Source organism: Nansenia antarctica (genome assembly GCF_963989245.1).
Source record: "Nansenia antarctica genome assembly, chromosome: 12".
NCBI classification, from domain to species: Eukaryota; Metazoa; Chordata; class Actinopteri; order Argentiniformes; family Microstomatidae; genus Nansenia; species Nansenia antarctica.
Window position 1 is genome coordinate 28,217,454 of NC_137682.1, and position 26,401 is coordinate 28,243,854.

The 26,401-nt window shown below is 45.6% G+C and overlaps 4 protein-coding genes across 4 annotated transcripts; 2 read left to right on the forward strand and 2 right to left on the reverse strand.

Moving 5' to 3' along the window:
* Nucleotides 1–26: 26 nt before the first annotated feature.
* Nucleotides 27–6,693, reverse strand: LOC308168723 (uncharacterized protein). The gene is made up of 3 exons (XM_080543348.1): nt 6,215–6,693; nt 881–956; nt 27–684 (listed from the first exon to the last, which is right to left on the reverse strand). Exons 1-3 carry the CDS (start codon nt 6,434–6,436, stop codon nt 551–553), a joined length of 432 nt encoding a protein of 143 aa, XP_080399474.1. The 5' UTR covers nt 6,437–6,693; the 3' UTR covers nt 27–550.
* A 1,394-nt stretch (nt 6,694–8,087) lies between these two features.
* Nucleotides 8,088–12,052, forward strand: LOC308169051 (cilia- and flagella-associated protein 45-like; the record flags this gene model as incomplete). Its single annotated transcript, XM_080543686.1, has 12 exons — nt 8,088–8,108; nt 8,363–8,482; nt 8,907–9,050; nt 9,228–9,359; nt 9,718–9,888; nt 10,073–10,251; nt 10,366–10,495; nt 10,667–10,813; nt 10,942–11,055; nt 11,297–11,490; nt 11,629–11,853; nt 11,977–12,052. 12 exons carry the CDS (start codon nt 8,088–8,090, stop codon nt 12,050–12,052), a joined length of 1,653 nt encoding a protein of 550 aa, XP_080399812.1.
* A 1,267-nt stretch (nt 12,053–13,319) lies between these two features.
* Nucleotides 13,320–20,694, reverse strand: LOC308168267 (uncharacterized protein). Its single transcript, XM_080542788.1, has 3 exons — nt 20,216–20,694; nt 14,869–14,944; nt 13,320–14,672 (listed from the first exon to the last, which is right to left on the reverse strand). Exons 1-3 carry the CDS (start codon nt 20,435–20,437, stop codon nt 14,539–14,541), a joined length of 432 nt encoding a protein of 143 aa, XP_080398914.1. The 5' UTR covers nt 20,438–20,694; the 3' UTR covers nt 13,320–14,538.
* A 1,394-nt stretch (nt 20,695–22,088) lies between these two features.
* On the forward strand, nt 22,089–26,057 carry LOC308169052 (cilia- and flagella-associated protein 45-like; the record flags this gene model as incomplete). Its single annotated transcript, XM_080543687.1, has 12 exons — nt 22,089–22,109; nt 22,364–22,483; nt 22,908–23,051; nt 23,229–23,360; nt 23,724–23,894; nt 24,079–24,257; nt 24,372–24,501; nt 24,673–24,819; nt 24,947–25,060; nt 25,302–25,495; nt 25,634–25,858; nt 25,982–26,057. The coding sequence occupies 12 exons, from the start codon at nt 22,089–22,091 to the stop codon at nt 26,055–26,057; spliced, it is 1,653 nt and encodes a 550-aa protein (XP_080399813.1).
* Nucleotides 26,058–26,401: the final 344 nt, after the last annotated feature.

Consider the following 26,401-nt stretch of genomic DNA (forward strand, 5'->3'; position numbering starts at 1 on the left):
TACTATCATTACTTAGTGTTGCTATCTATAGCCATTGGGTGGCAATATATGTTCAAATATTATATGTAACCTTTTCCAGAATATACAATAATGAAATGCATTATACAGACAGACAAAAGACAATGTAAGCTGTTCACATGTTCAGTACATCAAAATTAAGAGATTTCTATATTAGTTTCTTCTCACAACAGAGTGCAAATCAGTTGCTTCTCCGCCTATTTCCAAGGTCAGTTACTTCATTCTGAAGTCCACTTAATTACATAACAAAAAACATAAAAAGAAATACATCATTACACACAAAAACCTTCATTCTAGTGATGTAAGTAGTCATAAATATGGAATGTGGAAAACAAAACAAAAACATGTGATCAAATTTATTTTAAAACAATACAAATAAAAAGTCCTTCATTACAGTTTTATAATGGAGAATATAATAAAAAATAATTTAATGAGCGCATGTTTGAATCCCCTGTTGTGAGTAGAAAGACCATGGGAGCTGGTGAGGAACACAAGGAGAAACAGAGGTGACTGGGGGGGGGGGGGGGTGGGTTCACATGCCATAGCCAAAGCCAGGCTGGGGGGGCTGGCTGTAGCCGGCCGGTGCTGTGTATCCGCCGTAGCCATAGGGTTGCTGGGGGGGCACAGCCACGTTGGTGCCCGAAGTGAGCATGAGTTGGGGCGTGCCTGAAACACAAGCACAGGGGATACACACGTGACCATATGCCCCAAGAAAATAACAGACAGAAAATAACAGAATAACAGACCATGTGGCCCAAGAAAATAACAGATCCAATAAACATAGCATACAGCTCCTACCATAAACAATAAACATAGCATACAGCTCCTACCATAAACAATAAACATAGCGTACAGCTCCTACCATAAACGATGGGCTGAGACTCTGTGGCCTGTTCCTCCTGTTTCCTCAGGGACTCGGAGGCATCAAGCTTGTCCACCTGTAAGAGGCAGAGAGGTGAGCATGTAGGACTCTGACACAGCCAGCAGGGGGAGCTCTGATGAGCAAGGCTGAGTCGCCATTATAACTGACCTCTGGGTTATTTCACTGGCTGACGGATGGGACCATTCCTGATAGGCAGAGATGAATAAATCAAGATTAAAATAGGCTGGCCGAGACGGGCCTTGCTACTAGGTGGGAGGGCTTTCTAGGCAGGAGCTACGACTATAGTAGGTGCTATTGGCTATACTACAGTACAGTACCAAGCTTGAATGACCATGACAGTCCAAGTGTAGGGAGTGTGACTTTGGATTAGACTAAGCAGACATAGAAACACAGCGTACAACAATGGTCCCACCATCCAGCCACCAGATGTATCTTTTTTTCAGGTGTTTGAACTGTATGTAGAGAACCAAACCCATTTAAACATGAACATGCTTCAGCTTTAGTCAATTAAATATGATTTAATATAATAATATTACAATAGATTAAAAAACATATCACAATACTACAGCTTCAGAAACGTACCCTATCATAAACTATTACAGAAATACACAATCAACTAGAAACTACAATCAAGAGAACAGGCTACAGGGATAAATTGATCATATTTACAATTATACAATTATAAACAACCATCTGCAAATAATATAATAATAATAATAATAATTTTATTATTTTGTCCTCTTGGTTAGTGAAGCAAGTCTGAGCATGATTTATAAAAGATCAAATTCACAGCATCAAGCAAGCAGAAAGAAACTCACCAGAAAAAAATTATTCAGAAATATTTGTCATGTAAAAGTAAATTTCTCTAAATCACAATACAGGGTTCAGTTCTCTACATACTTGCCGTCTACAACTACAGTAAGTTTGGTTAAGTAGGCTGTTTCAAGATCGATCAACAGACTGTAGTTCCATAGAAGGGAAAAGAAACATGCTGAAGCAGCAGTTTGGTTATTTCTCTGTTAAAAGTGCATGAGAGAGAGGCACAGAGCCACAGTGGAGGGAGTGAGAGGGTGGAGGGATGGTTTGTACGTCCAGAAGCAGGCACAGCCAACAACTATGTCTCCTAGTCTGTCCAAAGTGCTGCTAGTTCTATGGAAAGGATAAATGCATGCTTGACCTGGACAACATGGTCAATTCACACTATAGGTTTGTTGCAGGTTGCATCTCTCTCTCTCTCTCTCTCTTTCTGTCTCTCTCTCTCTCTCACACACACACACACACACACACACACACACACACACTTGTCTGACATGGGGAATTAGCCTCCTGTGTTTGTGTGTGAAGTCTTTCTAATCTCTGATCTCTTGGATAAGAGCTCAGATGTGCCAGAGTTAACCTGTAGCGGGGCGTCCGGTGTCCTGGTGTCATTTTACGCACACATTTTCAGGTCGGTTCAAGGCGGTTGCATATTTTAAAAAATATATAACATTTTAAGTCATTTTTTCTGAGTTGGGTTGTCCCACTCACATTTCATTTTATTGGACAGATATAGTAAAGACAGACAGGAAAGTAAGGAGAGAGGACATGTCAGCAGGGCATGGGCCAGACTCGAACCCATGCCAACATGGGCACATGTGTGCACTGTAGACAGCGGTGCCAGACCACTGGACCACCACAGGCCACGGTTGCATATTTTCTGACTTATATATCTTCTTCACTACTTTTGTTTTCCCCTTTGCTTCTGGGTTTGGATATCGTGTCTGGACATGTGTGTGTGTGTGCGTGTGTGTGTGCGTGTGTCTGTGTGTGCATGTGCGCGTGTGTCTGTGTGTGTCTATGTGTGTGTGTGTGTGTGTGTGTGCGCTTTCATGTATGTATGTACTTTTTTTTACAGTCTAGCCTGGGGAGCTGTGACCAAGGTCTCTTTTACAAGGGAGCCATGCAAACAGAAGAGTAGATCATGGAGAGAGACACGGACAGTACAAACACGCAGACAATGAAGACAGTAACAGCCATGTCACAGTCAGAAACAGACAAAACACAGACAGCAAGACAAGACACAGAGTGAAAAGAGGACAGATGGAGAGAGAACAGAAGTGGGTTGATAGTACAGGCATATACAATATGACCTCAGACAAATTGCAACAGAAACTCTTTCAACTGTCCTAGTCTCATGGATATGTCCTTCATAACATATCAAAAGTCTTAAGAAATCCAAGTGGTGGAAAGTATTGAAAAATACTGAAACTGGTGATGCCACAATTTCCCCTTGACGCCCATGTTAAATAATGTTTTTATGCATGTCTTCTTGTCTGATGTCCACACAAAGTGTTCAATACTGTCCACAATCACCCAGAAACATGAGTTTTACATGAGACATGGAGTTGGATGCAGTACTATATGTGTGTAAAAGGAAATTCTTAACCCATAGATGCATACAGGTAAGTGGGTCAAGAGGAACCAGTGGGTTCGTTTTCTTGCAATATATTCGTAATGAAAGGTTTTTATAATTTCATATTCCAGGTATTCCTAAAAATATATATCAGACCATCTAACCCTAACCCATTAAAAAAAAAAGATTGACCTTTTACACTTTTTAAGTATTTTTTGTATTATGAATGAATGAATGAATGAATGAATGGACTTTATTGTCATTGCTACAGTACAGGTACCAAACAACGAAATTTAGGAGGGGTGGCTCCCCTGGTGTTAGGAAAGGGAGAAAAAAAAACTTTTAGAAAAAGAATAAAATCACAAGAAGGTAAGGAGCTGGTTTACATAAATAAAGGCTATGTACACAATCCACTGTACTATACTGCACAGATAGTCAACTAGGGTTGTCATATTGCACAAAAGTATTTTTTCACGTTATTTAAAGTGTCACAGTTTGCAGGCTTGAAATGTACATGTTTGTGCCTCAGCACTAGCTGCCATACAATCCGTCCAGACTGTCCTGGGCCCAGAACTTAGGCCTTTGCTGTGTTCAGGGCCTTGACGGCCCTGTGGTAGAAGCAGTTCTTCAGTCTGTTTGTCTTAGCGGCCGGGGTCCTGTACCTCCTTTTCGAGGGCAGCCTGATAAAGTGTACGTGCCCAGGGTGGGTCGGGTCCCTGGAGATCTTGGAGGCCTTCCTGAGACAGCGTGTGTTGTACAGCTCTTCCAGAGAGGGGAGGGGGGCGCCGGTGATCTTCTGTGCTGTTCTCACGACTCTCTGTAGCGCGTTTCTCTCCGCTGTTGTGCAGCTGTAGAACCAGTTGCAGATGCCGTAGGTGAGGATGCTCTCCACTGCGCCGCGGTAGAAGGCCACCAGTATCTCCTGCTTGTTGTGTTCTTTCCTGAGGCATCTCAGGGTGTATAGCCGCTGTTGTGCCCTCTTGATGGTGCCTTTTGTGTTGTCCTTCCAGGCCAGGTCATCCCACATGTGATGTCCCAGGAATCGGAGGGTTGAGACTCTCTCCACGCTCTCTCCGTCGATGAGCAGGGGCTGGATCTCGGACTTTTGAAGTCCTCCTGAAGTCTACGATGAATTCCTGGGTCTTTGACTTGTTTAGCAGCAGGTTGTTAACCTTGCACAGCTTGCTCAGTTGCTCTACCTCATCCCTGTACGCCGCCTCGTCCCCCCCCGAGATACATCCCACCACGGTGGTGTCGTCTGCAAACTTTACGATGTAGTTGCTGGGGTGGACGGGGGTGAAGTCGTGGGTGTAGAGGTTGTAGAGGATGGGGCTTAGCACGCAGCCCTGGGGGGACCCAGTGCTGAGGCTGAGGGCTGTGGAGGTGTGGGGGCCCACCCGCACCCTCGGGGGGCGGTCGGTCAGGAAGTCCTTGATCCACGCACATATAGAGTGTGATAGACCCAGGTCTAGTAGTTTGGTCACTAGCCTGTCTGGAAGGATGGTGTTGAAGGCGGAGCTGAAGTCCACGAAGAGCAGTCTCGCGTAGCTGTTTCCCCTCTCCAGGTGGGATAGAGTGGCGTGGAGAGTCGTCGCTATGGCGTCCTCTGTGGACCTGTGGGCTCTGTAGGCGAACTGGTATGGATCCAGGTTGGGCGGGAGGCGTGTGAGTATGTGGGCCCGGACTAGTTTCTCGAAGCACTTCATGATGATTGGTGTGAGTGCCACCGGGCGGTAGTCGTTTAGGCAGCTCACCGTGCTTTTCTTCGGGACTGGGATGATAGTTGAGGTTTTCAGGCAGGGTGGGACGGTGGCCTGGGACAGGGACTGGTTAAAGATGTTGGTGAAAACCCCGGCCAGCTGGTCGGCGCAGTCTCTCAGCACCCGTCCCAGGACGCCATCCGGGCCCGAGGCTTTCCTGGGGTCCACCGCCTTCAGTACGCGTCTCACCTCATGCTCTGTGAGGGTGAGGCTGCTGAGAGCTGGAGAGAGTGGTGTTTGTGTTGCGGTTACCTCCGTTCGCCCCTCGTCGAACCGGGCGTAGAAGGTGTTCAGCTTTCCCGCCAGCAGGGGGTCGTCCTCTGCGGCTGTGAGCCTGTTGGCTCTGAAGTTTGTCATCTGCTGAACCCCCTGCCACATCCGCCTGGAGTCGTTGCTCAGGAGGCATTCCTCAATCTTCTCTCTGTGCTCTGCCTTGGCCGCTTTGATGCCGCGCTTTAGGTTGGCCCTGATGGAGCTGTACAGCGGTGTGCTCTTCCCTGCGAAGAAGGCGTTGTCCCTCTCGTTGATCAGTTTTTGGACCTTCCCAGTCATCCATGGCTTCGTGTTGGGGTAGACCCGGACCCGTTTGTCCACGGTGACTGAGTTGGTGCAGTTCACTATGTGGTTCAGAACCGACGACGTGTACTGTTCCAGGTCCTCATGCTCATATTCCTGCCATAGGGTGTCATTTAGGCAGATCTGCAGTGGAGCGGACCCTTCTGGCCAGGTTCTGACAGTCTTAGTGGTGATGGGAGCACTTTTCCCCATTGTAGTGTATGCAGGAATCAGGAGGATTGACACATGGTCAGACATGCCTAGATGAGCTAGCGGACTAGCCTTGTAAGCACGTTTGATGTTGGTGTATACCTTATCCAGTGTTTTTTCTCCTCTCGTTGCACATTTCACATGCTGATAGAACTTGGGTAGTACTGCCTTCAGGTCGACATGATTAAAGTCCCCCGCTATGATGTGAATAGCCTGTGGATCAGTGCTTTGTTGGCTACTGATGACTTCATATAGTCGCGCCAATGCTACTCTGCTGTCTGCGCTAGGCGCTATATACACACATGTAATTAGCACCGCGTTAAACTCCCTAGGGAGGTATGTGGGTCGGCATTTAACAGTCAAGTATTCCAGGTCTGGGGAGCAGTGGCTACTTACAGTTTTCGTGTTTAAGCACCAGCTGTCCTTCGTAGATATAATGAGGCCGCCTCCGCGGGTCTTCTCACTAAGCAGCGTTCGGTCAGCGCGGTGCAGCGTTCGTCCCTCCAAGCTAACAGTAGCGTCCACAATGTTGTCATTTAGCCAGGTTTCGGTCAGAATAATCACACAGCTATCCCCTACGATGTTGTTTTTGGCCACCTGTAGTCTCAGTTCATCCATCTTGTTCGTCAGGCTGGTTTGTTTGGGCTGCGTCTCAATCTTGCTAGCAGGCCTCACCGGCGGCCTCGCCGTTTCCTACGGTCTCGCCGCCGGCGTTTCCGCCTCAGGGAGGGGACTGTGAACCAGGGCTCTCCCGGTAGCCTTGCGATGTCCTTGTCAATCCTGTATTGCTCCAGGAAATCCGCCGTAACTATCTTGTCGTTTTGCGTGCCGACTTCTAATAAGTCGAGCCTGCTGTAGGTACTATATACACAACTGTTCCCTATAAGTACTACAAAAAAAAAGTGAACATACAAATGTAATTAAAAACACAATGAAACACCAGTGTGGTAGCCCCCCGAGCTGCAGCGTCTAAGCGCGCGGCCATCTTGGACTTACTTATATTACTAGCCCAAGCTTCCATAAGAGGGTCAAAGATACCTGCATGCATCTGATCTGGATGAAGTTGCTGTCCTCTATGCACAGTTGATGGAGGGATCAGTGTCTGCAGAGAAGGCTTGCAATGCTGATGTGATACTCAGAATAAAGGAACAACTCAAAAGCAAAAGTGAATACTTAAAATCCTGTAGCAGGACAGCTGCCCTCTGGTTGCAGTACATGGATATGGTGGACATACTTCGCAAGTTTCTGAGAGCTGAACGTACTGGCAATTGGGCACTGCACCTTGAGGCAATATCAGAAATGCTTCCTTTCATGGCAGCATCATTTTTTGGTATTTAGCAGACACCTTATTCCAAAGCGACTTACAATCAATACATTTGACTAAGCAAATGAATCATCAATCCACCAGTGACCAGTCGTAGCAGGAAGAATAATCCAGCTCAGGTTGTTGTTTTTTATTTATATATCTGGAGAAACAGAGAAACAGTACAACGGGGTCAATAGAAGTTTTTAGGGGACACAGTAGAGGGGAAAAGCGGGTGTCTTCAGGAGACGCAGTTCTGGGGTGCAGTAGATGTCTCAGGAGGAGCAGTCTCAGGGTATGACTTCTCAGGGTATGATTCTCTGAAAGATGCATGCCTTGTATAATTGTAACGGCGAAGATTGTATCGTTTTTCAACAACTACCGTTTCAGTGCAGATGAGGCATAGCCTACAGGTTTTGCTTTACTAAATGTTGGCCAGATGAATGCGTACTTGTCAGTCCATTCCTCATTAAAACTGCGGTTTTCCACGTGAATTTTACGCTTCAGGTTGTCTGAGAGTGACATTTTGCATGATTGATAACTGAAAATGATTACAATGTGTAATAACAAAGTGAAGCCAAAATATCTTGATCGCCCCCTGGTGGCTGGCTGCAGTATAGGTGTCAGGAGTCTGTTAACACTGATAATAAGCCATTAATAACATACATTTGGAAAGAAAGTTAAAATATTAAACAATAATATGCTAATTATGCCTAAATAAAATAAATAAATATAAGTCCGGCCCCCTACAGTTATACATGCCATCTGTAGGCTAGTAGTAATATGTCCATAATATTTGTTTTTTGTTTTGTTTTTGTTCTAGGTGGCGTGCCGCGGTAGCAGCGTGAGACACGGTTGAGACGCGCGCCTGACGCTGCTGGGGTTGACGCGTGCGTGCAGCGCAGTAGTTTCCATGGAGACGCAACAACAACAAAACACCTTCGTGCAAACGTCCCACAGCCTACAATGATACAGGCGAAGGAACTGGTACCTGCTTCATACACCGGACTGCTGTTTCATAATACTATCTCGTATTATAATAATGGTGTTCTGTTGATCTTCTGTTCAATGTTTTAATTATTATGTCATGTTGGTTGGCGAGAGAGAACAATTTGAAAGACCATGGTAGCTAACGTTTTGAATCGTGGGACACACTTCTCTGACATTCGTTGCATCATTAGTAGCTAAGTGGAGGTTTGTACATGACTCATGTCCTGTCTCATGTCCTGTCTCGCCTCCAGACACGGAGTGCCTCTGGCTCTTCATCTAAACGAGGCTTGGGCAGCTCCCATCCACGCCGCTATCGCACCCATGCCCTCACCTCCCATGTGGATGAAAGTCTCTTTGGAACCCCAAAACAGGTGAGCCACAGGTCAGGTGGGTCATGGGAGGTTAATAGCAGAGTATGAATGAATGAATGAATGAATGGACTTTATTGTCATTGCTACAGTACAGGTACCAAACAACGAAATTTAGGAGGGGTGGCTCCCCTGGTGTTAGGAAAGGAAAAAAAAAAAAAAACTTTTAGAAAAAGAATAAAATCACAAGAAGGTAAGGAGCTGGTTTACATAAATAAAGGCTATGTACACAATCCACTGTACTATACTGCACAGATAGTCAACTAGGGTTGTCATATTGCACAATAGTATTTTTTCACGTTATTTAAAGTGTCACAGTTTGCAGGCTTGAAATGTACATGTTTGTGCCTCAGCACTACACCTCAAAGTAGGTGAGTATCAGAGAGATATGGTGGAAATTTATGTTGGATTTTTTTTCCCACCCAAGCTGTCAACCTGTGATGTGAAAGACTCTGAGAGAAGGGGCTGCTCATTACCCAGGGTCCAGCCCTGCTCTGCTACAAGTCAGAAGGCTCAGAAACCAGAGACAGTTCGCATTATTACCATGGACCTCATCCGTGACCTGAAGCAAGTATCCAGTTACTAACATGCACTGCAATTATCTGATGAACATTAAGAAAAGCCTATCCTAAAGTATTTGACTTGGCAAAAGCAGCATTGTAGCAGTAAACATGTACAACGACTTTACCAGTGGTCAAATACAAATTCGGAACAAATTTACTGTCATTTTGCCAGGATCTCAAGTAAGGATCCACCTGGTCTGTCCATAATCTTCCGGCCGACTGAGTTTAAGCGTATTGCATTAGCATCTCAAGTTCCAACCAAGGAAGAGAGGGACGCCATGTTGGGAGCCCAGAAGAAGGAAAGGGAAGACGCCATGGTGAGGAATGTTGCTCTGTGAGGTGTGTGTGTGTGTGTGTGTGTGTGTGTGTGTGTGTGTGTGTGTGTGTGTGTGTTTGTGTGTGTGTGTGTGTGTGTGTGTGTGTGTGTGTGTGTTTGTGTTTGTATCTGTGTATATGTGTGTGTGTGTGTGTGTATCTGTGTATGTTTGTGTGTTCTGTTGCTCTTCTGCGAGCAACCCTTCATACATGACACAGCTGTATGACGAACTATGTCATATATCTGCTTCAACACCTACAACACAGATCTATGATCAGCTCAGCTTACCACAGTCCTGTCCTTAACAATTAGGTGTAGGCCTAAACTGACCTAAGTTTACTATGGTTAACTCTGGCTAGGATGCTGCTGAGGAGAGGAAGGCTAATATCCGTCAGGCCGACCTGTCGCGTCAGAAGAACCAGGGTCTGAGTGAGCTGGAGGCCGAGGCCAAGGACAAGGCTCAGTACCTGTTGGAGAGAGCCAACGCCATGAGGATGGAGCAGGAGGATGAAGTCAAGAAACTCAATGAGGTAGGAAATTAACTGGTCACTCTTTCACTTGTGTGGTTCATACCTCCTTTATAATATATATATATTTTAAATTACTTAACTAACACATTCCTGCAGTATCTTACCTACTCACTGACCATACTCTCCCACCTCTGTGTAAGCGTGTGTGTCCTATTGTCCATGTGGGTACCTTTCTGGTCCTCAGCTGATCCTAGGTGCCCAATGCCACGCAGTGCGTGATGCTCAGATACTGGAGAAGCAGCAGATCCTGACTGAGCTGCAAGAGGAGGAGACGCATCTGGATGCCATGATGGAGCTGGACCGCAGGAGAGCCCTGGAGGCCCAGGACCAGATCGTCGAGCAACGCAAACATCAGAGGATCCAGTGAGGCCTCGTTATGACACACACACACAGACGCGCACACACACACACACCAGACGTCAGTCTGTCTCTACCATACAACACCTCAACTCTTTCCTCTGTTTTGTGAGTGTCCAGGGGAAAGCAGCTGATTGTGAATCAGATGCAGGAGCGTCTGGAGGACCGGATGCTGCAGGATGAGGTGAAGGAGCAGGAGGGGCAGCAGATGCTGGAGAACCTAGAGAGGATGCAGGTGGAGGAGCTGGAGGTATTTTAGTGCAGCACAGCAATTCTATAATCATTCTGGAACAAACTAGTTGAAAACTCAGAGTGGTGTGTATGGACGTAGGCTGCGTGTGGTATATGCACTGTATGTCTGTGTGTGTGTGTGTGTGTGTGTGTGTGGCTGACTGATCAATCTGTGGTTGTGTGGGTACAGGCTTTGGAGAGGAAGAAGGAGGAGCAGCGGAGGCTGCAACTGGAGATCCTCCGCATCAATGAGGACAGCTTGCTGGCCAAGGAACACAAGAAGGAAGAGGAGAGACTGGCTAACCTCAGAGCCATGGAGTACACCCGCAAGAAAATGGTGAGAATACAGTACAAAATGTGTGTACTGTGTGGATCAGTGCAGTACCCCCCCCCCCCCTCCAACACACACAAACCAATAGATTAGTCTTTGAGGTGGACAAAGACTCATTTCTGTATGACCTACAGGAGCGGGAGGCTGAGTATGAGGCTGAACAGACACGCATCAAGAGAGAGAAGGAGAAGGAGGTGGCCAGACTGAGAGCCCTGCAGGAGAGAGACAGAGACTTCAAAGCTGAGCAGGTTAGCATCAAGTTCACTTATTTATCCCCTTAACACACACAACCATAACAGCCATCCTGAACTCATTTTCAGCTCAAGACATTTTGCTTGCCCAGTTGCACCAAACCCTTTGTTCTATTAGCCAACACCTATTTCTTTTGTTGTGGCGACCAGGCAAACAAGTTGCTATTCTAGTATGATACCTAATTGGCTGTAGAGGACATGGAGACATTAACAGGGAGTGTTTCTATGTGACTGTCAGGATGAGCTTCGAGCCCGGAGGAACCAGGAGGCTGCAGAGAGGGAGTGGAGGAGAAAAGAGAAAGAGCAGCTCAAAAAGAAAGTAGAGGAGGAGGAGAGATTGAAGGCAGCGCGCTTGGAGCAGGTCACCCACAAAGAGCACCTCCTTTCCATTGAGGCCGGGCGAGAGAGGGCTGAATTTGAGAGGGTGTTGAGGTATGTCCGCAATGTCACACTTTCTTCGGAAGACAAACACTGCCTTTTGAGCTCGTAAGTAAATATTACACACAGTACTAACTATAGTTGTAACTATAGTTCCAAACAGTCTCTTTGCCCTGCTTCCTCTTCCACCAGAGCCCAGCAGGTGTCCATCTCTAAGGAGAAGGACAAGGAGGACAATCACAGGCAGAAGGTCCTTCGCCATGCGGACGGGATACGTCAGCAGGTGAGGGAGCGTGAGCTACAGGCCGTCACACAGCGCAGGGAGGTCTTCAAAGAGGGAGACCGTCTGGACGAAGAGGCCCGCCAGCGTCGCATACGCCTGGATGAGATCAAGGAGAAGAAGCTGAAGGAACTCAAGTTAGTGAATTGCAATAGAAAAGACAGAGCATTTACATTAAGCTTTCTACAGTGTGTAAACTACAGTAAGAGGCCATTTTCGATACGCCGAATCAATTCATGTTTACTCGTTTTTTCTTTCAGGGCTGCTGGACTTCCAGAAAAATACTGCAATGAAGTGGAGAGGAAGGTACATGCCTTACCTACTCTGGAACACTAGCATTATTAATGCAAATCCTAAACTTAAAAAAACAGGTGGGAAAAGTCCTAGATCCTACTTTTTGAAAAGAGAAACTGTCACTCTTTTTAACATTGACTAAAGCTACTAACAGTTGACTAAACAGAAAATCAATTGCACAGGCTGGAAACTAGTATAGCATAATCATTAGATCATTTCTGAATAAAGATGTCTGTATACATTGCACATTATGATTCATGAATGTTTTTGAAAAGTGTAAATGTAACTGTATGAATGTAAATGTAAATGTGTTCACCTGAACGTTCCAACTATTGATAGTACCAGATGACGAATTGTGGCTTAATATCTACTCATAATAAGTTACATTATCAAATCGTTTGTTTGTACAATTGTTGACTGTCCCTCACACTGATCCATTAAAAGTACCCAAGACCAACTGAACACAATTTTATTTAGACTATATTTATCTTTCAGCCAGGTCATAAAGGTCATGATCATAAAGAAAGTTATAATTTAACTAGTTTGATTGATTTGCTAATTAAAAGTAGTCAGTACATAGTACATGACATCAGCACACACAACTGGTGGATTTGTGAGGGGACAGATTTCTCATCTGTTATGATATTCCCTATGATGGTGATCAGAAGGTCATGAGTTAAAATCCCAACTGGACACTGAACACCACCACTAGTGTAGCCTGGGGTAACTTGGGAACGCCACTAGGGCATTTAGCCCTATTTCACTCCAGGGAGACTGTCCCTGTAATCTCTAGTAGTTGAGGATAAAACCATCTGCTAGATGGTTCAAATGTAAATGTAACAAGTATAAGTCAGTATAACCATGTCATGATGATTATATTTTGTTCAATCGTGATTCTGTTATGATCAGTATTATACTCATTTAGGATGTTATGTAGTAATGGTACAAATGAGTCAGCCAGTCACTATGGTGTCAGTTATATCCATCTCCTGGGCCCTGTTGTTCAAAACCTTTAATCTGGATCAGATCGAGCTAGCTGATTTCCCCTATACGGCTCGAAATCAACCAAATAGACCCTATATATATCCTAAATGATCCTGGATAGCAAAACAGAATCAGGATCATTCTGATCCAGATGAAACGTTTTGAACAACTGGGCCCTGGGTTCTATCTGTTGGTAGGTACTTAGGTGCAAGGCCACTTCTTTAAAGTATTCAAGTTGGGCCCGAGGGATTTCCCTGCACTCTAACAGATTAGGACTCTACGCAATTGAAAGCATTGAGAGAATACATCAAGGTAAATACAGGCTTTTATTTCAGACCATTCTTGACAAAGAACTGTATTATGTACTGAGATCTAATTATTCATAATAACCATCTAAATATCTAACCTACAGGAGTGTTACTGACCTGATCAAGTTGACATTGGGAAACCAAACCACTGTCTCCTCATCTCATTTACTATTTGTTCTCAGTGCCAATCACACTAAACCCAACGGGTACGTTTCTCTAAAGCATCACAGCACTAAGACTCTCAAGTCCATTGTGGGCAAATGGTTAACGGTGATTTTAGTGCTAGGAGGCTTTCAGTAAATTCAAGACAGGACAGTGGAGGTCTCCACTTTTTAAATGTATCATTTGGTCTGTCCACACAAACTTATGGTGACCTAGAAACACCACAATACCTGACACAGACCTCAGCACAAGAAGGGTGGTGAGTAAATACACATACAGGTCCCTAGGAGTCAGCCTTGGTCCCCTTGCACATACACAGACTCACACACAAGCACTGTACACGGTACAACAGAAGGTCACCTAGAACACACAGAGCCAACACAGGAGGACTAACATCTACTGGATTGACTAGAGAGCCAATATAGCTGAGGGGGGATTAAAATTCTTATTTAGATCATTAGATCTCACACATACAGTCTGTATGCATTTAAAACTCCATAAAGCTACACGCATGTGCAGAATATACTATCATTACTTAGTGTTGCTATCTATAGCCATTGGGTGGCAATATATGTTCAAATATTATATGTAACCTTTTCCAGAATATACAATAATGAAATGCATTATACAGACAGACAAAAGACAATGTAAGCTGTTCACATGTTCAGTACATCAAAATTAAGAGATTTCTATATTAGTTTCTTCTCACAACAGAGTGCAAATCAGTTGCTTCTCCGCCTATTTCCAAGGTCAGTTACTTCATTCTGAAGTCCACTTAATTACATAACAAAAAACATAAAAAGAAATACATCATTACACACAAAAACCTTCATTCTAGTGATGTAAGTAGTCATAAATATGGAATGTGGAAAACAAAACAAAAACATGTGATCAAATTTATTTTAAAACAATACAAATAAAAAGTCCTTCATTACAGTTTTATAATGGAGAATATAATAAAAAATAATTTAATGAGCGCATGTTTGAATCCCCTGTTGTGAGTAGAAAGACCATGGGAGCTGGTGAGGAACACAAGGAGAAACAGAGGTGACTGGGGGGGGGGGGGGGGTGGGTTCACATGCCATAGCCAAAGCCAGGCTGGGGGGGCTGGCTGTAGCCGGCCGGTGCTGTGTATCCGCCGTAGCCATAGGGTTGCTGGGGGGGCACAGCCACGTTGGTGCCCGAAGTGAGCATGAGTTGGGGCGTGCCTGAAACACAAGCACAGGGGATACACACGTGACCATATGCCCCAAGAAAATAACAGACAGAAAATAACAGAATAACAGACCATGTGGCCCAAGAAAATAACAGATCCAATAAACATAGCATACAGCTCCTACCATAAACAATAAACATAGCATACAGCTCCTACCATAAACAATAAACATAGCGTACAGCTCCTACCATAAACGATGGGCTGAGACTCTGTGGCCTGTTCCTCCTGTTTCCTCAGGGACTCGGAGGCATCAAGCTTGTCCACCTGTAAGAGGCAGAGAGGTGAGCATGTAGGACTCTGACACAGCCAGCAGGGGGAGCTCTGATGAGCAAGGCTGAGTCGCCATTATAACTGACCTCTGGGTTATTTCACTGGCTGACGGATGGGACCATTCCTGATAGGCAGAGATGAATAAATCAAGATTAAAATAGGCTGGCCGAGACGGGCCTTGCTACTAGGTGGGAGGGCTTTCTAGGCAGGAGCTACGACTATAGTAGGTGCTATTGGCTATACTACAGTACAGTACCAAGCTTGAATGACCATGACAGTCCAAGTGTAGGGAGTGTGACTTTGGATTAGACTAAGCAGACATAGAAACACAGCGTACAACAATGGTCCCACCATCCAGCCACCAGATGTATCTTTTTTTCAGGTGTTTGAACTGTATGTAGAGAACCAAACCCATTTAAACATGAACATGCTTCAGCTTTAGTCAATTAAATATGATTTAATATAATAATATTACAATAGATTAAAAAACATATCACAATACTACAGCTTCAGAAACGTACCCTATCATAAACTATTACAGAAATACACAATCAACTAGAAACTACAATCAAGAGAACAGGCTACAGGGATAAATTGATCATATTTACAATTATACAATTATAAACACCATCTGCAAATAATATAATAATAATAATAATAATTTTATTATTTTGTCCTCTTGGTTAGTGAAGCAAGTCTGAGCATGATTTATAAAAGATCAAATTCACAGCATCAAGCAAGCAGAAAGAAACTCACCAGAAAAAAATTATTCAGAAATATTTGTCATGTAAAAGTACATTTCTCTAAATCACAATACAGGGTTCAGTTCTCTACATACTTGCCGTCTACAACTACAGTAAGTTTGGTTAAGTAGGCTGTTTCAAGATCGATCAACAGACTGTAGTTCCATAGAAGGGAAAAGAAACATGCTGAAGCAGCAGTTTGGTTATTTCTCTGTTAAAAGTGCATGAGAGAGAGGCACAGAGCCACAGTGGAGGGAGTGAGAGGGTGGAGGGATGGTTTGTACGTCCAGAAGCAGGCACAGCCAACAACTATGTCTCCTAGTCTGTCCAAAGTGCTGCTAGTTCTATGGAAAGGATAAATGCATGCTTGACCTGGACAACATGGTCAATTCACACTATAGGTTTGTTGCAGGTTGCATCTCTCTCTCTCTCTCTCTCTTTCTGTCTCTCTCTCTCTCTCACACACACACACACACACACACACACACACACACACACACACACACACACTTGTCTGACATGGGGAATTAGCCTCCTGTGTTTGTGTGTGAAGTCTTTCTAATCTCTGATCTCTTGGATAAGAGCTCAGATGTGCCAGAGTTAACCTGTAGCGGGGCGTCCGGTGTCCTGGTGTCATTTTACGCACACATTTTCAGGTCGGTTCAAGGCGGTTGCATATTTTAAAAAATATATAACATTTTAAGTAATTTTTTCTGAGTTGGGTTGTCCCACTCACATTTCATTTTATTGGACAGATATAGTAAAGACAGACAGGAAAGTAAGGAGAGAGGACATGTCAGCAGGGCATGGGCCAGACTCGAACCCATGCCAACATGGGCACATGTGTGCACTGTAGACAGCGGTGCCAGACCACTGGACCACCACAGGCCACGGTTGCATATTTTCTGACTTATATATCTTCTTCACTACTTTTGTTTTCCCCTTTGCTTCTGGGTTTGGATATCGTGTCTGGACATGTGTGTGTGTGTGCGTGTGTGTGTGCGTGTGTCTGTGTGTGCATGTGCGCGTGTGTCTGTGTGTGTCTATGTGTGTGTGTGTGTGTGTGTGTGCGCTTTCATGTATGTATGTACTTTTTTTTACAGTCTAGCCTGGGGAGCTGTGACCAAGGTCTCTTTTACAAGGGAGCCATGCAAACAGAAGAGTAGATCATGGAGAGAGACACGGACAGTACAAACACGCAGACAATGAAGACAGTAACAGCCATGTCACAGTCAGAAACAGACAAAACACAGACAGCAAGACAAGACACAGAGTGAAAAGAGGACAGATGGAGAGAGAACAGAAGTGGGTTGATAGTACAGGCATATACAATATGACCTCAGACAAATTGCAACAGAAACTCTTTCAACTGTCCTAGTCTCATGGATATGTCCTTCATAACATATCAAAAGTCTTAAGAAATCCAAGTGGTGGAAAGTATTGAAAAATACTGAAACTGGTGATGCCACAATTTCCCCTTGACGCCCATGTTAAATAATGTTTTTATGCATGTCTTCTTGTCTGATGTCCACACAAAGTGTTCAATACTGTCCACAATCACCCAGAAACATGAGTTTTACATGAGACATGGAGTTGGATGCAGTACTATATGTGTGTAAAAGGAAATTCTTAACCCATAGATGCATACAGGTAAGTGGGTCAAGAGGAACCAGTGGGTTCGTTTTCTTGCAATATATTCGTAATGAAAGGTTTTTATAATTTCATATTCCAGGTATTCCTAAAAATATATATCAGACCATCTAACCCTAACCCATTAAAAAAAAAAGATTGACCTTTTACACTTTTTAAGTATTTTTTGTATTATGAATGAATGAATGAATGAATGAATGGACTTTATTGTCATTGCTACAGTACAGGTACCAAACAACGAAATTTAGGAGGGGTGGCTCCCCTGGTGTTAGGAAAGGGAAAAAAAAAAACTTTTAGAAAAAGAATAAAATCACAAGAAGGTAAGGAGCTGGTTTACATAAATAAAGGCTATGTACACAATCCACTGTACTATACTGCACAGATAGTCAACTAGGGTTGTCATATTGCACAAAAGTATTTTTTCACGTTATTTAAAGTGTCACAGTTTGCAGGCTTGAAATGTACATGTTTGTGCCTCAGCACTAGCTGCCATACAATCCGTCCAGACTGTCCTGGGCCCAGAACTTAGGCCTTTGCTGTGTTCAGGGCCTTGACGGCCCTGTGGTAGAAGCAGTTCTTCAGTCTGTTTGTCTTAGCGGCCGGGGTCCTGTACCTCCTTTTCGAGGGCAGCCTGATAAAGTGTACGTGCCCAGGGTGGGTCGGGTCCCTGGAGATCTTGGAGGCCTTCCTGAGACAGCGTGTGTTGTACAGCTCTTCCAGAGAGGGGAGGGGGGCGCCGGTGATCTTCTGTGCTGTTCTCACGACTCTCTGTAGCGCGTTTCTCTCCGCTGTTGTGCAGCTGTAGAACCAGTTGCAGATGCCGTAGGTGAGGATGCTCTCCACTGCGCCGCGGTAGAAGGCCACCAGTATCTCCTGCTTGTTGTGTTCTTTCCTGAGGCATCTCAGGGTGTATAGCCGCTGTTGTGCCCTCTTGATGGTGCCTTTTGTGTTGTCCTTCCAGGCCAGGTCATCCCACATGTGATGTCCCAGGAATCGGAGGGTTGAGACTCTCTCCACGCTCTCTCCGTCGATGAGCAGGGGCTGGATCTCGGACTTTTGAAGTCCTCCTGAAGTCTACGATGAATTCCTGGGTCTTTGACTTGTTTAGCAGCAGGTTGTTAACCTTGCACAGCTTGCTCAGTTGCTCTACCTCATCCCTGTACGCCGCCTCGTCCCCCCCCGAGATACATCCCACCACGGTGGTGTCGTCTGCAAACTTTACGATGTAGTTGCTGGGGTGGACGGGGGTGAAGTCGTGGGTGTAGAGGTTGTAGAGGATGGGGCTTAGCACGCAGCCCTGGGGGGACCCAGTGCTGAGGCTGAGGGCTGTGGAGGTGTGGGGGCCCACCCGCACCCTCGGGGGGCGGTCGGTCAGGAAGTCCTTGATCCACGCACATATAGAGTGTGATAGACCCAGGTCTAGTAGTTTGGTCACTAGCCTGTCTGGAAGGATGGTGTTGAAGGCGGAGCTGAAGTCCACGAAGAGCAGTCTCGCGTAGCTGTTTCCCCTCTCCAGGTGGGATAGAGTGGCGTGGAGAGTCGTCGCTATGGCGTCCTCTGTGGACCTGTGGGCTCTGTAGGCGAACTGGTATGGATCCAGGTTGGGCGGGAGGCGTGTGAGTATGTGGGCCCGGACTAGTTTCTCGAAGCACTTCATGATGATTGGTGTGAGTGCCACCGGGCGGTAGTCGTTTAGGCAGCTCACCGTGCTTTTCTTCGGGACTGGGATGATAGTTGAGGTTTTCAGGCAGGGTGGGACGGTGGCCTGGGACAGGGACTGGTTAAAGATGTTGGTGAAAACCCCGGCCAGCTGGTCGGCGCAGTCTCTCAGCACCCGTCCCAGGACGCCATCCGGGCCCGAGGCTTTCCTGGGGTCCACCGCCTTCAGTACGCGTCTCACCTCATGCTCTGTGAGGGTGAGGCTGCTGAGAGCTGGAGAGAGTGGTGTTTGTGTTGCGGTTACCTCCGTTCGCCCCTCGTCGAACCGGGCGTAGAAGGTGTTCAGCTTTCCCGCCAGCAGGGGGTCGTCCTCTGCGGCTGTGAGCCTGTTGGCTCTGAAGTTTGTCATCTGCTGAACCCCCTGCCACATCCGCCTGGAGTCGTTGCTCAGGAGGCATTCCTCAATCTTCTCTCTGTGCTCTGCCTTGGCCGCTTTGATGCCGCGCTTTAGGTTGGCCCTGATGGAGCTGTACAGCGGTGTGCTCTTCCCTGCGAAGAAGGCGTTGTCCCTCTCGTTGATCAGTTTTTGGACCTTCCCAGTCATCCATGGCTTCGTGTTGGGGTAGACCCGGACCCGTTTGTCCACGGTGACTGAGTTGGTGCAGTTCACTATGTGGTTCAGAACCGACGACGTGTACTGTTCCAGGTCCTCATGCTCATATTCCTGCCATAGGGTGTCATTTAGGCAGATCTGCAGTGGAGCGGACCCTTCTGGCCAGGTTCTGACAGTCTTAGTGGTGATGGGAGCACTTTTCCCCATTGTAGTGTATGCAGGAATCAGGAGGATTGACACATGGTCAGACATGCCTAGATGAGCTAGCGGACTAGCCTTGTAAGCACGTTTGATGTTGGTGTATACCTTATCCAGTGTTTTTTCTCCTCTCGTTGCACATTTCACATGCTGATAGAACTTGGGTAGTACTGCCTTCAGGTCGACATGATTAAAGTCCCCCGCTATGATGTGAATAGCCTGTGGATCAGTGCTTTGTTGGCTACTGATGACTTCATATAGTCGCGCCAATGCTACTCTGCTGTCTGCGCTAGGCGCTATATACACACATGTAATTAGCACCGCGTTAAACTCCCTAGGGAGGTATGTGGGTCGGCATTTAACAGTCAAGTATTCCAGGTCTGGGGAGCAGTGGCTACTTACAGTTTTCGTGTTTAAGCACCAGCTGTCCTTCGTAGATATAATGAGGCCGCCTCCGCGGGTCTTCTCACTAAGCAGCGTTCGGTCAGCGCGGTGCAGCGTTCGTCCCTCCAAGCTAACAGTAGCGTCCACAATGTTGTCATTTAGCCAGGTTTCGGTCAGAATAATCACACAGCTATCCCCTACGATGTTGTTTTTGGCCACCTGTAGTCTCAGTTCATCCATCTTGTTCGTCAGGCTGGTTTGTTTGGGCTGCGTCTCAATCTTGCTAGCAGGCCTCACCGGCGGCCTCGCCGTTTCCTACGGTCTCGCCGCCGGCGTTTCCGCCTCAGGGAGGGGACTGTGAACCAGGGCTCTCCCGGTAGCCTTGCGATGTCCTTGTCAATCCTGTATTGCTCCAGGAAATCCGCCGTAACTATCTTGTCGTTTTGCGTGCCGACTTCTAATAAGTCGAGCCTGCTGTAGGTACTATATACACAACTGTTCCCTATAAGTACTACAAAAAAAAAGTGAACATACAAATGTAATTAAAAACACAATGAAACACCAGTGTGGTAGCCCCCCGAGCTGCAGCGTCTAAGCGCGCGGCCATCTTGGACTTACTTATATTACTAGCCCAAGCTTCCATAAGAGGGTCAAAGATACCTGCATGCATCTGATCTGGATGAAGTTGCTGTCCTCTATGCACAGTTGATGGAGGGATCAGTGTCTGCAGAGAAGGCTTGCAATGCTGATGTGATACTCAGAATAAAGGAACAACTCAAAAGCAAAAGTGAATACTTAAAATCCTGTAGCAGGACAGCTGCCCTCTGGTTGCAGTACATGGATATGGTGGACATACTTCGCAAGTTTCTGAGAGCTGAACGTACTGGCAATTGGGCACTGCACCTTGAGGCAATATCAGAAATGCTTCCTTTCATGGCAGCATCATTTTTTGGTATTTAGCAGACACCTTATTCCAAAGCGACTTACAATCAATACATTTGACTAAGCAAATGAATCATCAACCCACCAGTGACCAGTCGTAGCAGGAAGAATAATCCAGCTCAGGTTGTTGTTTTTTATTTATATATCTGGAGAAACAGAGAAACAGTACAACGGGGTCAATAGAAGTTTTTAGGGGACACAGTAGAGGGGAAAAGCGGGTGTCTTCAGGAGACGCAGTTCTGGGGTGCAGTAGATGTCTCAGGAGGAGCAGTCTCAGGGTATGACTTCTCAGGGTATGATTCTCTGAAAGATGCATGCCTTGTATAATTGTAACGGCGAAGATTGTATCGTTTTTCAACAACTACCGTTTCAGTGCAGATGAGGCATAGCCTACAGGTTTTGCTTTACTAAATGTTGGCCAGATGAATGCGTACTTGTCAGTCCATTCCTCATTAAAACTGCGGTTTTCCACGTGAATTTTACGCTTCAGGTTGTCTGAGAGTGACATTTTGCATGATTGATAACTGAAAATGATTACAATGTGTAATAACAAAGTGAAGCCAAAATATCTTGATCGCCCCCTGGTGGCTGGCTGCAGTATAGGTGTCAGGAGTCTGTTAACACTGATAATAAGCCATTAATAACATACATTTGGAAAGAAAGTTAAAATATTAAACAATAATATGCTAATTATGCCTAAATAAAATAAATAAATATAAGTCCGGCCCCCTACAGTTATACATGCCATCTGTAGGCTAGTAGTAATATGTCCATAATATTTGTTTTTTGTTTTGTTTTTGTTCTAGGTGGCGTGCCGCGGTAGCAGCGTGAGACACGGTTGAGACGCGCGCCTGACGCTGCTGGGGTTGACGCGTGCGTGCAGCGCAGTAGTTTCCATGGAGACGCAACAACAACAAAACACCTTCGTGCAAACGTCCCACAGCCTACAATGATACAGGCGAAGGAACTGGTACCTGCTTCATACACCGGACTGCTGTTTCATAATACTATCTCGTATTATAATAATGGTGTTCTGTTGATCTTCTGTTCAATGTTTTAATTATTATGTCATGTTGGTTGGCGAGAGAGAACAATTTGAAAGACCATGGTAGCTAACGTTTTGAATCGTGGGACACACTTCTCTGACATTCGTTGCATCATTAGTAGCTAAGTGGAGGTTTGTACATGACTCATGTCCTGTCTCATGTCCTGTCTCGCCTCCAGACACGGAGTGCCTCTGGCTCTTCATCTAAACGAGGCTTGGGCAGCTCCCATCCACGCCGCTATCGCACCCATGCCCTCACCTCCCATGTGGATGAAAGTCTCTTTGGAACCCCAAAACAGGTGAGCCACAGGTCAGGTGGGTCATGGGAGGTTAATAGCAGAGTATGAATGAATGAATGAATGAATGGACTTTATTGTCATTGCTACAGTACAGGTACCAAACAACGAAATTTAGGAGGGGTGGCTCCCCTGGTGTTAGGAAAGGAAAAAAAAAAAAAAACTTTTAGAAAAAGAATAAAATCACAAGAAGGTAAGGAGCTGGTTTACATAAATAAAGGCTATGTACACAATCCACTGTACTATACTGCACAGATAGTCAACTAGGGTTGTCATATTGCACAATAGTATTTTTTCACGTTATTTAAAGTGTCACAGTTTGCAGGCTTGAAATGTACATGTTTGTGCCTCAGCACTACACCTCAAAGTAGGTGAGTATCAGAGAGATATGGTGGAAATTTATGTTGGATTTTTTTTCCCACCCAAGCTGTCAACCTGTGATGTGAAAGACTCTGAGAGAAGGGGCTGCTCATTACCCAGGGTCCAGCCCTGCTCTGCTACAAGTCAGAAGGCTCAGAAACCAGAGACAGTTCGCATTATTACCATGGACCTCATCCGTGACCTGAAGCAAGTATCCAGTTACTAACATGCACTGCAATTATCTGATGAACATTAAGAAAAGCCTATCCTAAAGTATTTGACTTGGCAAAAGCAGCATTGTAGCAGTAAACATGTACAACGACTTTACCAGTGGTCAAATACAAATTCAGAACAAATTTACTGTCATTTTGCCAGGATCTCAAGTAAGGATCCACCTGGTCTGTCCATAATCTTCCGGCCGACTGAGTTTAAGCGTATTGCATTAGCATCTCAAGTTCCAACCAAGGAAGAGAGGGACGCCATGTTGGGAGCCCAGAAGAAGGAAAGGGAAGACGCCATGGTGAGGAATGTTGCTCTGTGAGGGTGTGTGTGTGTGTGTGTGTGTGTGTGTGTGTGTGTGTGTGTGTGTGTGTGTGTGTGTGTGTGTGTTTGTGTGTGTGTGTGTGTGTGTGTGTGTGTGTGTTTGTGTTTGTATCTGTGTATATGTGTGTGTGTGTGTGTATCTGTGTATGTTTGTGTGTTCTGTTGCTCTTCTGCGAGCAACCCTTCATACATGACACAGCTGTATGACGAACTATGTCATATATCTGCTTCAACACCTACAACACAGATCTATGATCAGCTCAGCTTACCACAGTCCTGTCCTTAACAATTAGGTGTAGGCCTAAACTGACCTAAGTTTACTATGGTTAACTCTGGCTAGGATGCTGCTGAGGAGAGGAAGGCTAATATCCGTCAGGCCGACCTGTCGCGTCAGAAGAACCAGGGTCTGAGTGAGCTGGAGGCCGAGGCCAAGGACAAGGCTCAGTACCTGTTGGAGAGAGCCAACGCCATGAGGATGGAGCAGGAGGATGAAGTCAAGAAACTCAATGAGGTAGGAAATTAACTGGTCACTCTTTCACTTGTGTGGTTCATACCTCCTTTATAATATATATATATTTTAAATTACTTAACTAACACATTCCTGCAGTATCTTACCTACTCACTGACCATACTCTCCCACCTCTGTGTAAGCGTGTGTGTCCTATTGTCCATGTGGGTACCTTTCTGGTCCTCAGCTGATCCTAGGTGCCCAATGCCACGCAGTGCGTGATGCTCAGATACTGGAGAAGCAGCAGATCCTGACTGAGCTGCAAGAGGAGGAGACGCATCTGGATGCCATGATGGAGCTGGACCGCAGGAGAGCCCTGGAGGCCCAGGACCAGATCGTCGAGCAACGCAAACATCAGAGGATCCAGTGAGGCCTCGTTATGACACACACACACAGACGCGCACACACACACACACCAGACGTCAGTCTGTCTCTACCATACAACACCTCAACTCTTTCCTCTGTTTTGTGAGTGTCCAGGGGAAAGCAGCTGATTGTGAATCAGATGCAGGAGCGTCTGGAGGACCGGATGCTGCAGGATGAGGTGAAGGAGCAGGAGGGGCAGCAGATGCTGGAGAACCTAGAGAGGATGCAGGTGGAGGAGCTGGAGGTATTTTAGTGCAGCACAGCAATTCTATAATCATTCTGGAACAAACTAGTTGAAAACTCAGAGTGGTGTGTATGGACGTAGGCTGCGTGTGGTATATGCACTGTATGTCTGTGTGTGTGTGTGTGTGTGTGTGTGTGGCTGACTGATCAATCTGTGGTTGTGTGGGTACAGGCTTTGGAGAGGAAGAAGGAGGAGCAGCGGAGGCTGCAACTGGAGATCCTCCGCATCAATGAGGACAGCTTGCTGGCCAAGGAACACAAGAAGGAAGAGGAGAGACTGGCTAACCTCAGAGCCATGGAGTACACCCGCAAGAAAATGGTGAGAATACAGTACAAAATGTGTGTACTGTGTGGATCAGTGCAGTACCCCCCCCCCCCTCCAACACACACAAACCAATAGATTAGTCTTTGAGGTGGACAAAGACTCATTTCTGTATGACCTACAGGAGCGGGAGGCTGAGTATGAGGCTGAACAGACACGCATCAAGAGAGAGAAGGAGAAGGAGGTGGCCAGACTGAGAGCCCTGCAGGAGAGAGACAGAGACTTCAAAGCTGAGCAGGTTAGCATCAAGTTCACTTATTTATCCCCTTAACACACACAACCATAACAGCCATCCTGAACTCATTTTCAGCTCAAGACATTTTGCTTGCCCAGTTGCACCAAACCCTTTGTTCTATTAGCCAACACCTATTTCTTTTGTTGTGGCGACCAGGCAAACAAGTTGCTATTCTAGTATGATACCTAATTGGCTGTAGAGGACATGGAGACATTAACAGGGAGTGTTTCTATGTGACTGTCAGGATGAGCTTCGAGCCCGGAGGAACCAGGAGGCTGCAGAGAGGGAGTGGAGGAGAAAAGAGAAAGAGCAGCTCAAAAAGAAAGTAGAGGAGGAGGAGAGATTGAAGGCAGCGCGCTTGGAGCAGGTCACCCACAAAGAGCACCTCCTTTCCATTGAGGCCGGGCGAGAGAGGGCTGAATTTGAGAGGGTGTTGAGGTATGTCCGCAATGTCACACTTTCTTCGGAAGACAAACACTGCCTTTTGAGCTCGTAAGTAAATATTACACACAGTACTAACTATAGTTGTAACTATAGTTCCAAACAGTCTCTTTGCCCTGCTTCCTCTTCCACCAGAGCCCAGCAGGTGTCCATCTCTAAGGAGAAGGACAAGGAGGACAATCACAGGCAGAAGGTCCTTCGCCATGCGGACGGGATACGTCAGCAGGTGAGGGAGCGTGAGCTACAGGCCGTCACACAGCGCAGGGAGGTCTTCAAAGAGGGAGACCGTCTGGACGAAGAGGCCCGCCAGCGTCGCATACGCCTGGATGAGATCAAGGAGAAGAAGCTGAAGGAACTCAAGTTAGTGAATTGCAATAGAAAAGACAGAGCATTTACATTAAGCTTTCTACAGTGTGTAAACTACAGTAAGAGGCCATTTTCGATACGCCGAATCAATTCATGTTTACTCGTTTTTTCTTTCAGGGCTGCTGGACTTCCAGAAAAATACTGCAATGAAGTGGAGAGGAAGGTACATGCCTTACCTACTCTGGAACACTAGCATTATTAATGCAAATCCTAAACTTAAAAAAACAGGTGGGAAAAGTCCTAGATCCTACTTTTTGAAAAGAGAAACTGTCACTCTTTTTAACATTGACTAAAGCTACTAACAGTTGACTAAACAGAAAATCAATTGCACAGGCTGGAAACTAGTATAGCATAATCATTAGATCATTTCTGAATAAAGATGTCTGTATACATTGCACATTATGATTCATGAATGTTTTTGAAAAGTGTAAATGTAACTGTATGAATGTAAATGTAAATGTGTTCACCTGAACGTTCCAACTATTGATAGTACCAGATGACGAATTGTGGCTTAATATCTACTCATAATAAGTTACA

Coding starts and splice junctions, on each gene's coding strand:
- LOC308168723 (XM_080543348.1), bottom strand. CDS start 6,436: ATGGATGAACTGAGACTACAGGTGGCCAAAAACAACATCGTAGGGGAT. Junction 957..6,214: donor GGTGCTTAAACACGAAAACT/GTAAGTAGCCAC, acceptor TGCCTCTTACAG/GTGGACAAGCTTGATGCCTC. Junction 685..880: donor GTCTCAGCCCATCGTTTATG/GTAGGAGCTGTA, acceptor CTTGTGTTTCAG/GCACGCCCCAACTCATGCTC.
- LOC308168267 (XM_080542788.1), bottom strand. CDS start 20,437: ATGGATGAACTGAGACTACAGGTGGCCAAAAACAACATCGTAGGGGAT. Junction 14,945..20,215: donor GGTGCTTAAACACGAAAACT/GTAAGTAGCCAC, acceptor TGCCTCTTACAG/GTGGACAAGCTTGATGCCTC. Junction 14,673..14,868: donor GTCTCAGCCCATCGTTTATG/GTAGGAGCTGTA, acceptor CTTGTGTTTCAG/GCACGCCCCAACTCATGCTC.